Here is a 15,474-nt window from a genome sequence, read left to right as displayed (position 1 = left end):
GGCTGTGGGCGAGGCGCAGGAGGTGGGAGCGAGGTGACAGCGGGGCTGGGGGTGAGGTCCTGCCACAGCAGAGCCTTCGCAGTCGGGACCTCCGAGCGGGCAGCGTAGGCTTCTGTGCTGGCTCGTAATCTCTTTGTTTCTGTACAGCATTCTTCGCGTTATTAATTAGGTTGTCCTGTTTCATTGCCTGCGTGTTGATTTCACTGTATGGTTAAATAATTAGGTAACAAAGCCCAGCAACTGTTATGAAGGTTATTTTTTAGAGTAAGCTGCGGTGTTGCGGTAGGGTACGTGTCCTTGTTTTTGCAGATGGTATTTGCAAAAGCTGCTTGCCCTTCTAGGTCTGAAAGAAGGACTTCAGCGAGATGATTATGATGTAGGCTTGCGGATTTTGGCTCTTGTCCTGGAAAACAGTCTGCGCAGGTGAGTCTGATATGTGTGTACTTCTAGTGAGACTCTGTGCAGACCAGAAGAGGATTTCTTAGGGAGTTGAAATCTGTGTGTAAGATGAGGAGTATGGCATTCCGGTGTTAGTGGTGGTTTGCTTTATTTTCTTGTAGAACTGCTTTGCAGAAGTCAAAGTGTTGCGAGCAGAACACACTAAAAACCCAGGTATGGCCACTGTCCCAATACGTTTTGTTGTATAAGGAAATTGTTGGAACTATGAGCCACAGCTGTGTTTCTCTATGGACAAGGAAATGCAATCACTGGCTGCTATAAATGCTTATGTTGCCGTTGACTTTAGGGAGGAGATGGTTAAGCTCTGGAGATACGAGAAACTGAAAGTATGAAGATGTTTCAGGAGGCTGTTGATGACATTTGAAATGTCATTTGTTTTATTAAAAAAAAAAAAAGAACTAGTTCTATATTGCCTTTGAGCTCTTCTTTTTCTGAAAGTCTTCAGTCATCCATTCTTGTCTGGTTTTAAAACAGTTTTTCTATCATTTTATAAGATTTGGTTTGGGGTTGTTGACAGATGTTTGTTGGCATTGTGAGGTTCACTGTTTCACAGTATTGAGAAAAGGATCGAAGAACCAAATGCACAGAGTCGTTTATTTGCTTCCAATTAGCAGCTCTGTTGCTTAACACTACCTGAGGCTAATGTTGAATTTCCTGAAGCTGGCTTTCTAAAGAGCTATGAAAAATAGAAAGGCACTGTTTTTCTGGATTTAATAGTGTTATTAGGTATGTTAAATTAGTAGATGTGGGCTCCAGGAAGCAGTAATCCTGTATTTAGTTCTGGGCTGACTTGTTCTGAACTTATTTTCCAATTGCTAAAAACAATCTTGGAAAGCCTTATGGATAATACTTACCTTCAAGTCCTAGCCAAAGACCCTGCTGCCTCGAATTGAGGGTGAAAAAAAATCTCGTCAGAAACAAATCAGTGTCAGAATAGAGGAGAAAATCATGACCCTAATTTCAAGAAGTACATGGAATACTGAATTTTTTATTCTGGAATAATATTGTATATAATACTACCTCTTAGCTTAATTAACAGAACTCAGAGCTTCTGTAGAGCTCACAGTAGTTCATATCCTTAAAAGATTGAAGTGTTCACTTGTTTGTTTTCAGGGATACTGGAGAAACTCTTGAAAAGTCAGGTTTGAAAACAGTAGAACTCTACCATCCCCTCAAATGGTGTTTTTCAGTGTGCAGTGATCATGCAGACAGTAATTCCATGGTTGAAATTTTACAGCCTTTTGTATGTTCTGGAAATAACATTTGAAAAGAGCCATTGAAAGCTAACATGCTGCAATCTCCAGTGCCAAATACACCAAGATCCATATCTTACCAATGCCATGACACTACAGGTTATTGAGAAGGTCTGCCAGAGCTCCAGCTTCTGTAGTGTGAACAAGAGTTACGGCTCTGTTGTAGGTGTAGAATATCTGTCATAGGATGTGTGTTTTGTCAAGGTTGTGTACTCAGTCATAAATTTGGTTTCTTCCCCTCCCTTAAGACATTCTTCTTTGCACAGGTGATGTTATCAGTGTCAGAACGTGAATGCAAGCAGGGTTCTAGTAAGGACAGACAGAGCTGCTCCTGGCCTTGTTGTAAGCAGAGCTAAAGGCAGGATGCTGAAACCTGAAAGGTGACAGCAGTGCTGTTGCTGGCATTGCATTGCTTGCTGAAGTAGAGACTCATTTTCTTGACTTGGAAGAGTAAGAGCTGTTCTGTGCTGAAGACACACAGAAGATTGCAAGTCTCTGTGTAAATCCTGAAGTATTCGAGTCTCATGTGATGTTACAGTAAAAGGATGCTGTTGCTAATAATGTTGTTTTCCCCTGATACATGAGCTTCCAACCTTGGGGCTCATACAACAAAATATAACACTCCCAAGGTGTACTCCATGACTTGTCTTATGATGGGAGCAAATCCAGCCTCACTTGTTAAACCTTAACTGATGAACTTTATTTTGGAGTTGTGCTGTTGACTCTTGACATGGAGTTAATATGACCAGAATATTAACCATGTACGTGAGTTTGATAGAAAACCTGATGCTGTCTTGAAAGAATCGTACATTTATGTTCAACTATCTAACTTGTGATGTAAGCAAAGGAAAGCAAATAACAAAGTTTGAGTAAACCTTGTCTTCTGAAGTACTTGTCTTGTGTTCAAAGAATTGATAGAAATGCTGAGCTTTGCACCTTGGCACTGCCATTGGTGTTTAATGAAGTCACATTAAAAACCTGAGAAGAATAATTGAGTTGAAGTGTTAAACTGATAAAAGTAAGGAAATCCTGAAAGTACCCACTATGTATAGTCACTGTTCCACTCCCTTTCCTATGAACATGTGCATCAAAGCAGGTCTTTGTGTGGGTTGAGTCAGGAACTGTGTCAAGTTCTGCCAGAGCTGAAGGACTCAATGTCCCAGTGTACAGCCAGGTTTTCCACTTTAATTTGATCTTGGGCAAAAGTGATGAATTAATATCAGGAGACCTAGTGTAGGTGGGACTCTGGTGTGTTTCTTTTGTTTCCTATATGTGCTGTCTGTAAATACGGGAAGACTGAGAGTGTGTGACCTCATGGTCACCCTCTATTTTGTATGGAGTACAAGCAGTGGTGATCCACATCATCTCTTCAGCTTAAGAATTCTGTCTCTCTTCGGCAGTGTGATGCTTTTCAATCCAGTTTATCTCCTTTTAGTGTGTTTCATAATTTGAGTGGCTTGCTGCTCTGATTAATGTTGGATGTGGAATTGTAATCAGATATATAAACCTGAAGCCAGAAAGACTGTTTGAAATTCTTCTCACACTAGATCATGTGAAACACCTGCTTTTTGAGACCTTTTTATCCCAGTCCCTTTCAATTTAGTTCAAATTTTTGATTTGTCCCTCTGCAGAGCTGCTCTGCAGTAGAGCTGCATTTTGTATCTTGTCATGTACAACAGAACTTCTTTAGCAGAATTCTCTTCTTTTTTTTAATCATAAACTTCAGTTGAAGACAGAAGTATCTCTGTTATTTGAGATACTTCCCTGTTTTGCAGTGTTGCCTGGTGACATTATGCTTAGTCTGAAGAAGCCTTTTGTGACAGAGTTCTTGTGAAAGATACCATGCAAAACACAGGTAAGCTGGGTATTAATCAGAAACAATAGGAAAGTTTGTTTTGCTAGTCAGTGTGTTGACTAGTAGACAGTAGTTAAGGAAAAAGTAGCCTTAGGAAAAAGAAACCAAAAACTTCACCCAACAAGTGAAGTAGAAAGGTGTGTGCAGTCTGTCCAGATTAGTTTAGGTAAAAGTATTATTAGGATTACAGTGAGCTAAAACAAACTATAAAATTTTTCTTCAATTTTGTTTTTAGTCTTACTGTCATATGAAATTGTTAGCAAGAGTGCTGATGCAATGACAGGTTGGCACTGACTTGGAAAAGCATTTTAGTTCGCTTAAATAATGATTATTGTGTAATAAAGATGTGAAAAGTTCTTGAAGAGAGGCATCTTGGGTTTTGCAATGAACAACACAACTGTAAGAAGTTAGAAATGTTTTTAACCCCCAAATTATTCTTTAGCAGTCTTGTTGGGTTGGCATTATACACATGGTAGTATGTAAACTGTCTAACAGCTTCATCTCTTACCTGAGTGCAGTAGGTTGGAAATTGAATTGAATTGGCAGCTGATTCTAACAGTTGTCTGGCTGTTAATGGTGTGTTAGGATAATGACTTCAAAGATAACAGAAAGTATTTTTCTGTTGTGATTCATCTAAGATTGTGTTTCTAATAGAATATTTTATAGTGTTATAGCTAAAGAAGAGGAACAGTTCTTTGTGGAACAAACTGTACAGGCAAGTTTTGTTCTTTTTGATAAAGGCTGTGGCATTTCTGAAGCTTTTTTACATTAGGTTGCTGGTTGCTTTGTGTGTGACTTGTCAAGAAAACTCTACAAATCATTATTGTTCTCTTCAGTGTTCTTCAGCCAATAAATCCTAATTAAGTGTTTGAAATACAAAGTCCATCTCCGGTGTTTCACTGGATTATATTGCATCTCACATTAACACTTGAATTTGCAATTGAACTGCCTAAAGCACTTCTACTCTCTCTGTTGCTCAGGAACCTGCAAGAGGGAATTGGGTCTGTAACTGAACTGTTCAAGTGGTGCTCATGTGCAGCTTTTGCTTTTATTGGGGTCTTCTGATGAGCATCAGAGCTTCATCACAAAGGTCTTTTGACTGTTGACATTTCAGTCATATGTCACTTCATTTCATAGATGTCTGAGTGGAAATGTAAGGCAATACAAAAAATCTGTTTAGCAGAGCCTTTGGTCTGTACTGCAGTGATTGGGAAAAGAGCCAACCCATTATTGCACCATAAATGATAAATGTGGTTTTGTTAAAGTTATGTATTTATCTTTGCTTCATGAGCTTCAGTAGCTGCTTACATGATGAGAGGTGCTTCCAAGATGGAATTCTGCTTGAGTGTAATGAACCATGTGTAAAAATCAATCTATGGATTGGAATTTAATATTATATATTCTTTAACATGAATGAATAGGAGGCAGAGTAGTTTAAATGATGGAGTATATATTGATTCTGAGTTGGCATGTACACTAGCCTCCTTTCTGAAACTGAAATTATTGTTGAATAACAACTTCCAATGGTTAAATATAACACTGCTGTCTCAGGTTAGATTTAGGGCATTGCTGATCTTTCTTTATAAGAATTTTTGAAAATTATGTCAGAAAAAAAGGCATATTTTGAAACACTGCTCAGTATTATTGAACTAAAAATCAGGCCTTGCTTGCATGTGAAGTAAGTGTTAGATTCCATTTTAGCAGAAAGAGCTGAAGTCTCAGTTCACCTCTAAGTTGTGTATTTGCTAAGGTGAGGAACTACTTGTGCTCAGTGCTTTTACAGGTCAAGACACAGAACACTGTAAGACATAGTGGAAGTTTCATTTGTAGCTGAGTCTGGTCTGTAGGTGTGTCTGTGTAGGCTGCTGAGAGCTTTAAGGGGTAGTTGGAAGGCTGGAGTGATGGGAGAGTGTTTTGCAGTGTGACTTGAGGTGTAAGTGTGAATCTTCAAAATAGCTGTAAAATGCACGTAGCTTCCTCTTGCAAATTCACGTGACTGCATTTTAATTTGCTATTGGGTGATACAGGAAAAAAGTCAGTATTTTCTTTGCAGTTATAATTTCATGAGGATAATGCTTTTCATTGAAAAAAAAAATCTCTCTTCCAGACATCCTAGTTCTAGATTTAGCTGGTAGTTTGGAGGTTTTTAGTAGCCTTTTGGTGTGTGTATCTTGGCTTTTTAACCTTTATTATTTTGTTATTGGATAATCTTTGAAAGATTGCACAGCTAAGTTAAAAGTATTTCTTTTTTCACATATAACACATATCACTGAACAGGCCTCTTGTTTGGAGGGCTGTTAGAGAGCTGGAGTAATAGAAATGAACAGTTCCTGGTATGTCTTTAGACCAGCTACAGTTTCAGGTGCTTCAGTGCTCTACTTTGGTTTCTGAAGTATTGCAGGTGAACAAACAGGGCAGTCATTGTGAAAGCATTACATTTCTACCTGGTTTAGCTGGGCTGTAGAATTTTCTGTTCATCTAGTACTGGGCTATACAGAGAGAAACCCCACAACTTCCTATATGTGTAGGCAAGCTGTATGTCTGCTTTCCTAAATTCACTTCTGCCAAAACTGGAGTGATTCATAAATGTCTGCATCCAGCACCTTCAGTGTCAAAATGAAGCTACTTTTACCTTTCTTGCTCCCACAACATTGGGATCTGCTAGCAAACATGAATCTCTGTAAACTCATAAACAGGCATTTTTGATTCAATTGGAGAGAAGGATAGAGAAGAGCAGAGATGTTTGTAAAATCATTTGGAGTGTGTTGCAGAGAACAGTAACAGTGCCTGGGATAGACAGCTGGTTATTTGAGCTGTGTATTGCTGCCCAGTCTTTTGGTGTGTTACTAGGGAAAAGAAGTAATTATTTGTTATCACTGGGGAATCTGTTAAGAATAAACCCGTTTTCTAGCTGTCTCCAAAGGACAAGCATCCCTTCTCTTGGCAGCTGACATTGAGCACTAAACCTGAACTGCAGAGTTCAGAAACCAGAACCAATATGGAAGGATAGTGAGTGTTACAGAGCTGAAGAGACTGCTGCTTAAGGGTGTTTGCTTGGATTTTTATGATGAATTTCCAGTGGAACTTATCTTCAGAATGTGCCATTTTGGAAAGCAAAATAAAGAGTAACAGCAGCAACTTTACACGTTACCATCCAGTTCTTAACAAAGAACCAGGAAGTACAGATCACAAATTACAGCATAAAGAGAATTGCTCTGAAGCAGTTTCAAGGGCCTTATTTTCTAGATACGTTTTTCCTGTAAATACGTGGACTTTGTTTAGAGGTGTGCAATGGTTCCTTAGCAAGTTTACGGCACACACTGCAGTGACAAACCAACTCTGAGTCCTAAGGTGACATCCTTATAAGAGCAGCAGGGACTTCTGGGAACTTGGGCTGCTTCTGTTGGTGTCATCATGTTTTTCTGTCACTGAGCTGCTTGCCTGGCCGTGTCATGGTACTTAGGACACTGCTGAGTGTTGGAGTCATCTGCCTGTGACTGATGGAGCATTTCATCACTCCTTTCCTTGTCCCCCGCCTCCTCTCTGAAATGCATCACATCTGTATGGCAGCTTTGAGTAGTTTTGAGACTTCAGTCTATTGCTAAAGGCTATTTGAGTACTCTGCTGTGACCAATATGAACTGGAAGGAAAGCTACTTTGTACTTTTGTTTGAAAATGAGCTTGTTTCTGTTTGGATGCTTTTTACGTATCCGGAGGTGAAGAGTATATATGGTATGAGCTGATGCGAGAACTGCTTTTTCACCATTTTGTAGACTGCATGTGTACTTGTTTGGAGAGTTGATTTCCTCTTCATCAGTGACTGTGCTACAAGGCCTCTCTTAGGAACACAGCCAGGAATGGAAAGCATCTACCCAAAGATGATGCAAAACCCTTTCTTGTTGAAAAGAGATGAAATAATTGACTGCTACTGGCCATTAGATTATGTAATGTGTAGTTGAATGTGTCTGGTGTCCAGTAAACTGCATTTGCTGTATTAAGTTCTTATTATTCCCCTTTGAGAAGGTTTTGTGCCTCGAGTTGCTTATCTCAATGCTCTTCACTTTCATTTCAAGCCTGGGTTGAACAAGGTTTTGTATATGCACACACCCGTGAAGCATTATTCCCTCCTGCACTTTTTTGCCCCTCTCTCTGCAGTACTTTCAGGCATTGAGGTGTAAATATATGTTTTTTCCTCTTGAAGCAGTGATTTTTGTTTCTCAGGACCTTGACCTTAAGTTTGCTTACAGAACCACCCCAGGCATAGCCTTCTGTCATTCTTTAATCTGTTTGTTCTAAAGGGCCCCATTGTGATAGTTACTAGGTGACAAGGCACTCTTTCTTTTTTCCCTTGTTAGTGAAGTCTTCTAGACAGCCACACCTCAGCTGAAGATTCCTATAGTTATCATTTAATATGTTTCTTTAGTTGTCATCTCACATGTATTTTGAAATTGGCTGAAACAAAGTCATTTCCTCCTTCTTGACTATTTACAACATAAATGTTGAGAGTTTGGGTCAAATTCTATCTATTTAATGAAATTAAATGCTAGCATTAATAGTACATCTGCTTAGGAAAGGCCTTTGTAGCCAGGGATTTAAAAGAATCACGTTTGCATTCAACAGGAAGATTGAAAAGACAGGCAGTTTGAAATGGCGCAGTATTGAACTAAAGCATACCAGAACCTCGGCACGTGCCTGTACTCACTGGATAGTAGTCTAGAGCAGGGCAAGGTGGTGTTCCTGATTAGAATTAGCAGTACTGCTGTGGGGGGAAGGATTTTCAACCAGTACAGCAGATGAATAGCCAAGGGATGAGGGTGCCAACAGCTTCCTTAAAAAGGTAGGAGTGTTTGTACTTTCAGCAAAGGAGGAGGACCCAGTGTTACAGAAACTGCTTTTCTCCATGCCAGCGGATGGACTATGAAGTGAGAATTTGCTGTTAAAGCATAACCTTCTCTGGACTGCTGCTGAAGGTAGCTACAGGAATTTTTTTTTTTTCTTCTTTTTGCTGGCCTGTTACAGGAGCATGTATTGAGATTTTTGATGTTCTCCAAAGAGAATCAGTTACTTACTTTGTGTCAGATACTTCCTTGAAGAGCTTAAATGAATCATTGTCGTATTTGTTCTTACTTTTATCATTTGGTTAGCAGTTAATAGAAGACGTTTCTGTTGTGTAACAGAAAATGAATGAAAAAATTGCTATTTCCTGAGTCTTTGCATTCCCTGACATACCTGGGAGACATTCGTATTTAAAAGCTGGTGTGCTGTTCACTCACTCTATTGGCCAGCTTTCTGCTCCCTGCCTCTGATTGCAGTCAGTTGTGCTATCAGCAGTTTAGCAGATGAGCACATCTCAGTGTAAGTAGTGTGATAAATGGTTGTAACCCTTGCCAGTACTAGCCTTTAATGTTGTGTGTCCTGTGCCTGCTGTTTAACTACTTACTCATTTTAGATATTACATTGGAACTTGGAGATCATATGTGCTGATGCAGATTTAAACTTAGTTTTGTGAATAATTATGAAAAGTATGTATGCTCTTTGCATCTTTGAAGAACACATCTGTGATGAGAAAAAACACTAGCTGTTTTTAAAAAAGGCATTTCTGGTTTTGAAGAGTTCAACTTGCCTCTATTGTGATGCCTAGGGAGATGTTTTGCAGACGTGGCTGAGCTGTGCTCGTGTTCCTCCTTCCTGCTGCTCACATTAGCAGGGTCTGAATTGATGTATTTCTATTCACGTTGCTTTGTATCACTGCACTGGGGGAAAACAGCCAGCTGCCTCCTCTGCTGTGGAACAGAAGCAAGAGCATGGGGAAGGTGTGTTAGAGTGTCAGACTAATTTTGAGCTGTAAATCAGAGGAGGAGGACAACTGGTCAGACCAGTTACGTGAGTCCAGTCACAGCAAAGAGTCCTGTCACAGCTGCAGAAGCTGTCACAAGGCAGTGACAGAGCTTTTCACATGCTGCCCTAGATGGATGGCAGTCATTCGTGGTATGTGGGCAAGCAGGCTTGGGCTGGGCTACTCAAAGTGCTGCTTTGAGAAGTTCCTGCAGCACATGCAGCAGAAGGAACTTACAGTGAGGGGTGGGACAAACATCACACGGATGGGACCAGGAGCAACACACTTTTACCCTGCTGCTAAGATGATCATCAGGCCTAAGGAAGGAGCAGAGCAGGTGGTTGAAGGTAGAAACTTTGCAAAACAGTGCAAGCACTTTGCTGTCACTCAACACAGTGTGTGCTTGTTTGATGTTTAAGCATATCACATAAGCCAGTTCATTTGCTTCAGTCAAGATTTTCCTTTTTGATTGTTTTGATGCATTCTGAAGACATCAGAAAGGCACTAAACTGTTTTGTTTTCTTAATGCAATATATGTAACCTTAGTCCTTCCCTGATTTTGGAAAAGTCATTTATAAGGATGAGTAGGGTATTAGAGGATGGATATTAAACCTGGAAAGGCATGTAGCTCCTATCAGGTGGTGTCCAAATATTATCTGGAGCTTGATGGATTTGTATGTTTGATATGAAACAGTCAAATATTAGCATGTTTCATTTCAACTGGCTACTGCTGGACTGTGTTGATCCTTTTATCACACAAAATGTTTTGCTTACAAACCGTGAGCCTTTTCTTTAGTGACATCACTGCAGTTTTCTGTCTCTGGTATCATACAGGAAGTATCTATTATATTCAGTTGCCTGAGGTAGGCACGACAAACTTAGGATATTCAAGAGACATTTGAATATCAGTATGAATTTGCATTGACACCTGCTCCACATGATTTCTTTGTCTGGACATTTTTGGTGTGAAAATAAATTGTGATCCTGTGATGAATTACTTAATTTCTATTTAAAAGTTAGTAATTAGAACATAAAAGCTAATACTATTCGGGGGGGGGGGAATCTATGTATTTAATGAACAGGTGCAGATAGGTGCAGGTAAATTTGGGCAGATAAGGCTAAAATCCAGTGTATTGGAATCATAAAGACTGAACTTAATGTGGTAAATTATATTCTAGGTACCACTGAAAATTAAACTGTGACTGCAGGGAACACTGAGTCATCATAATTTACTTTTCATCCTTTAACTGATTTGTATAATCATTACTCATATTCCCCATGAGTTTGATATAAAAATCTACACTTTTTAAATGAGTAATAATAACTAAGTTATTTTGGATATTAAGTCAGTGGCTTTTTTTTCTTCTCTGTCACTGAGTTGTGCAAATAATTGTATTTCTGCTTCCATGTAGATTAGTCTTTGTAATACTAATTCACAGTATTATTTACAGAAGGAAGTAACACAGTAAAAAGAAAACTTAATGACCTTCTTAATGTACTCTCTTAACAGGGCTGTATTTTTCACTTCTTGCTTCCATATGGAGATAAATACCTTCCAGTTTGCTAACTGGACTGGAAATTTTGTGTGTAACAACCAACATGGAAGTTCATGTATACGATTTTACCACTCCCTTTCTTGTAGTAATGGTGAACTGCAGCAGCTGGGCAGTCACAAGCGGGTTTGAGGCAGTGCATCAAACAACTGCACATTTCGGGAAGTTCTGTAACACTTCAGAAAGTACTTTAAAAAAGGCTTAAATTGAGGTAAAAAAAACCCTCTGATCGTTACAGAGGGAGCATCATCAAGAACTTAGGCTGGTGTAACTACTAGAGAAAAAACCAGTTCTTCAGCTTTATGCTAATACAGTGTCTTTTACAGCTGAGTGTGTATTACAAACTACTTTTGAGAAGAGGGAACAGATACTAGAAGGTGAATTTTTCTTCCATCTTAACTGCATCATTTGCAAATTATCTTTCAGTTATTGATTGTTTAAAGTGCACTAGTCTGAAAGCATTGGTTTTTAACAGCATTTTAATTAAGTAGGAACTAATGTGTTCTGCTACTATTAAACTGAATACTTTCTCTTGCAGTTATGTTCATTTTTGGTTGCATGTTGAGATTGTCAGTTGAGGTTGGTGTTTTTGAGAGCAGTAGTACATTGTGAACTTCCGTTACCAGCAGACGTTATCAAAGGGTAGATAGATTCCAAAAGAGCATTTGTTTGGACGGCACAAACCAAGTGGTGGGGTTTGCTGCTTCCAGTGTTGACCTAAACATAAATCTTTTGAAGCAAAGGGGAGTTAGGGATTTTATTAGTACCAGAGAAGATCTGTTTGTAAAACGGGGAATCCTTGTGAAAGTGTCACATTGTATAGACTCTCTCATTCCTGATCTCTATTCTCATTTGTACCTCTCCCTAGCTGCTTATGGTCTGGTTCCTACTGATTTGTACTGGGTTAGAGGCTGTAGCATTGAGGATTTTTTTGGATTTGAGACCAAAAAAGGAAAGGTGGTTTGCTTGTTTCATAAAAAATGTGTGCTTCTCATTTGCTGATTTGTGACTCTTGTCCAGGTGTAATACATTCCCTTCTGTACTCCAAGCTGAATGCTCAGTTTTCCAGGTGCTTCCCTCTTGTTGATTAAGTCCCAGTTGTAGCCCAACTGTTGGTTTCAGGTTGAGTTGGTGTTTTGTGGGGTGGTGTTTCCTGGTAGAAACAGCTGGGCTGAAGCTGCTTTTTGTGCCTAACAGTGAAAGGTGACAGTGATAGCAATTGAGGACAGATCTAATGGGACTCCTGTCCCTCTGTTTTAACAATGTTGAGCCTCAGTAGGAAGTGGTGGTTAATAAGGCAGGACTCTGGGGGAGTGGAGTGAAGCCAAGTAGCACAAAGGGGTTGCCTTTGAGGCTGAGGCAAAGGGAGGAGCATGGAGCAAGTACCTGAGTGGCTCAGATGGTGTGGCTGTGTAAGGGAGAACTGAACAAGTCAGAAAGTAAGGATGGAAAAAATTTGTGGCATGTAAGCACTTCCTTTGAGATGACGCTTGGAATAGCAGAGTTGAATTTATAAATGAAAAATTTGCCTTGTTTTAAGTAGCCTAAATTATCTGGTGTAGGAAGATAAGCTTGCATATAAAAGTTAAGACTGCTGTAATGAATTTCTCCTAATGGAAGTAAGGGCTTCTTGTGCTTGCTAAAAATGCCAGTAGTCTTTTCAGACACACAGCCATCTGGGATTCTGGAAAAAGAAGATACAACATTATACCCAGGCTCTTCCAGAAGTATTCTGGCTATTTGGCTCTCAGTATGGTGTCCTTCTAGTGAGCTTCTACAGAGCTTTTTAAGTCCTTGCTCTGCAAGCTACTGTTTGAGAGAGCAGATCTGCCAAAGACCATCTGTGCTCTTCCACAGGGGATTTTGGTTGCTTGAAAGCAGATGGGAAAAGAGAATCTAACCCCCATCCTCCCCCAACCCCTTCCCTTAGGTTCCTGGGTACAGATGCATTTTGCTGTAAGGATGCTCAGTGAGGACGTGACAGTAAGGAAATTGGATATTCTGGCTGAACCAGGGAGTCATCCTATGTTGTAAAAATAAGTCAGTCAAGACATATTGTTGCTTTCAGATAGCTTGTAGGAAAGTGAAAGCTGTAAGATCCTAGATTCTTAATTTTTTTTTTAATGTATTGTCATTAAGTATTTTTTAGAAGTGATTACTTGGAATTTTTGTGGATTTAAATGGCAGAGTTATTAATTTTAAAAGGTGCTGCTTTTTTATTGTCTTGGCATTTACTATCTCACTGCTTCCTGTTCGCTATCCCTGGTTTCTCACCTTCTCTTAGAAAAACTTGTATTGGAGCATTTACTTAAAAGTTGGGCTGAAAGAGCAACAAACTCTATATAACACTTACCTAAATACTTTTGCACTTTGAATTTTATTTTCTAGTAGCCGTTATTTTCCTTATCTCAATCTCTTTTGATATTGTATATAATATGTTGCAATATGAATTCTACATCTAGATTTCTGAAGGAAGATTATGGAGGAATATTTACCAGAAATGCAGAGCACACTGGAGCCAGTCAGTCTGTCAGATGATGCCTCTTCCAAGGCCCTGGATGATGAGAAGTCTGGTAAAACATCTGGAATGGAGGACTGCTCAAGCATCAGTTGCGCTGGAGGTGATGCTGGTGTCTTGGAAAGGGAATCGAGTTTGTTGCCCTCAGATCAGGATTCAGCAGCTGTTGACATAAGCAGCAATGGGGTCCCAGCAGAAGGACAGCAGCAGTCTGGAGGGGCAGACTGCTCTGCTAATGCCTACTGTGAAAGGCAGGCAGAAGGCTCCACAAAACCAGAACATTTACCTAGTGAAGAACTTGAACAACACGATCCAAAAACTAACCAGACAGAACAATCATTAATGGAAATATTACAGGATCTGAGGGAGGAATCTGACTTTGTGAAAAAATCGAGCGATAAAATCTATTCAGAAAGCCCTTATGACACAGACTGCACAAAGAAGCTTATTTCCACAATACATCAGACTTCCTCACAGGAGGATTTGCTAAAGGAAATAGAGTCTGAACTCTTATCCACGGATTTTTCAAAGGGACCAAAGCTCCCCAATGGTGTGCAGAAGGGAGAACATGCCTTGGCTGTGTTTGAAAAATGTGTGCAAGATAAATACCTGCAGCAAGAACAAACCATTACAAAGTGAGTATTTGAGTATGAGCATCATGGTTGGACCTGTGTGCTGAACAATTCTGGCTGCATGTTATGTGCACCAGCATACAACATTTTGGTATGAAGCAAGTTGTCTCGAGTTGGTATGAGAATAGTTAATGAGCTTTTTTTGATTGTTTTTTAAGGAAAGAATCATTTTTACTTGTGGTATGTACTTGTAAATAAAAGTGTGTGCTTTGATGTCTGAATTCTTGCAGGATTTGGCAGGAACGGAATATCCAACTGTGTCATTGAATACCCTGCCAATGTCTAGAATTACTTAAATACTGCAGCAGTAATGGTGATATAAAAATAGTCCAGGATTCATTCAGTCCGTATGTGTCTGTGGAGAAATGAGCCTTTGAACGTACTAACTCCCACAATGGGCATTTTATTTATGTTTAAAATTGCTTGTTTCTTTTTCAAGTAGTATTCAGTCTCCTGCCATCATCCAGCAAAGTTGTTAATCAGCTGAGAGTATTGTTTGAGTTGGAAGTGTCATTTATAGATGAACTGCACTTTCCACATTTTATAGGAGGACTTCTGAAATGCTTGGCTTGTAAGTGTTGCTATAATGAACTGTGCTTAATAGTTCTGCAAGGCAGTATTCAACATGAATATTTCTGTTCATCAAAAGCCAGTTCATTTCTTGATTTCATGATTCCTTACTTGGTGTTTAATACTTTGTTACCTCTTTAGAAATGTTTTTTTGCTAACAAAATGTAGCCTCTAACTTCTCATTTATTCCTTTTTGTAGAGCTGAAAATGAGGGTCCTACTTTTCATATAAGGCTCTCCGAAATCATTTTATGGGAGGACATCAAAGGAAGGGAAACCAGATAGAGGAAGAGAGTCCCAGTAGGGAAATTATTTTCTTGCACTTCACTGACAGAAACCATCCATGTGAGGAAAGTCACCTGATGACAGGAAAGCTGGAGAGTGCACAGTTAGACATTCAGAAGTTACAGAGAAGGAGTGGGAATCTGAAGTGGTGGGTGGGTAGAGAGGGGTAATTCGAGGAAATCCTGAGGTAAAGAGTTTTACTTGTTCATGGTAGACTCAGAGGCAGAGCAGCATTTTCAGCCTCGGAATTACTTTCTTAGAGACAAGTGTTTATATATGTGTGTATGTTATGTATGCCTCCAGAAGGCTTTATATAAAACCATGTCTCTTTTTTTGGCCAGCTGCACCCATCTGACACTTGGCAACTCACCTCAAGAGTGTGAAACTGCTGTGGAACATTTTGTGTTTGGTCCAAAGGGTATTCTGGGTTGTATTTGTTTTGTCCCTTACTTTATGATCAGCAGAATTTCTTGTAACATCGTTCTGGAAGTAGCCCAGTTGTCTCCTGTGATCA

At 39.5% G+C, this 15,474-nt stretch overlaps 1 protein-coding gene across 1 annotated transcript in view; it reads left to right on the top strand.

The window, feature by feature from the left end:
- The first annotated feature begins 294 nt into the window (after window positions 1–294).
- CCDC186 (coiled-coil domain containing 186) overlaps window positions 295–15,474 on the top strand; it is a 34,911-nt gene continuing 19,731 nt past the window's right edge. Inside the window, exons 1-2 of the mRNA XM_008634431.2 lie at window positions 295–423; window positions 13,419–14,109. Of these exons, the coding sequence (XP_008632653.1) occupies window positions 13,436–14,109 (674 nt within the window). The 5' untranslated portion in view covers window positions 295–423; window positions 13,419–13,435. The remainder of the gene's footprint in view (window positions 424–13,418; window positions 14,110–15,474) is intronic.

Source organism: Corvus brachyrhynchos, unplaced genomic scaffold (genome assembly GCF_000691975.1).
Source record: "Corvus brachyrhynchos isolate BGI_N302 unplaced genomic scaffold, ASM69197v1 scaffold705, whole genome shotgun sequence".
NCBI lineage: Eukaryota > Metazoa > Chordata > Aves > Passeriformes > Corvidae > Corvus > Corvus brachyrhynchos.
The sequence above is the reverse complement of the archived record's forward strand: the minus strand, read 5'-3'. Positions and strand labels throughout refer to the sequence as shown.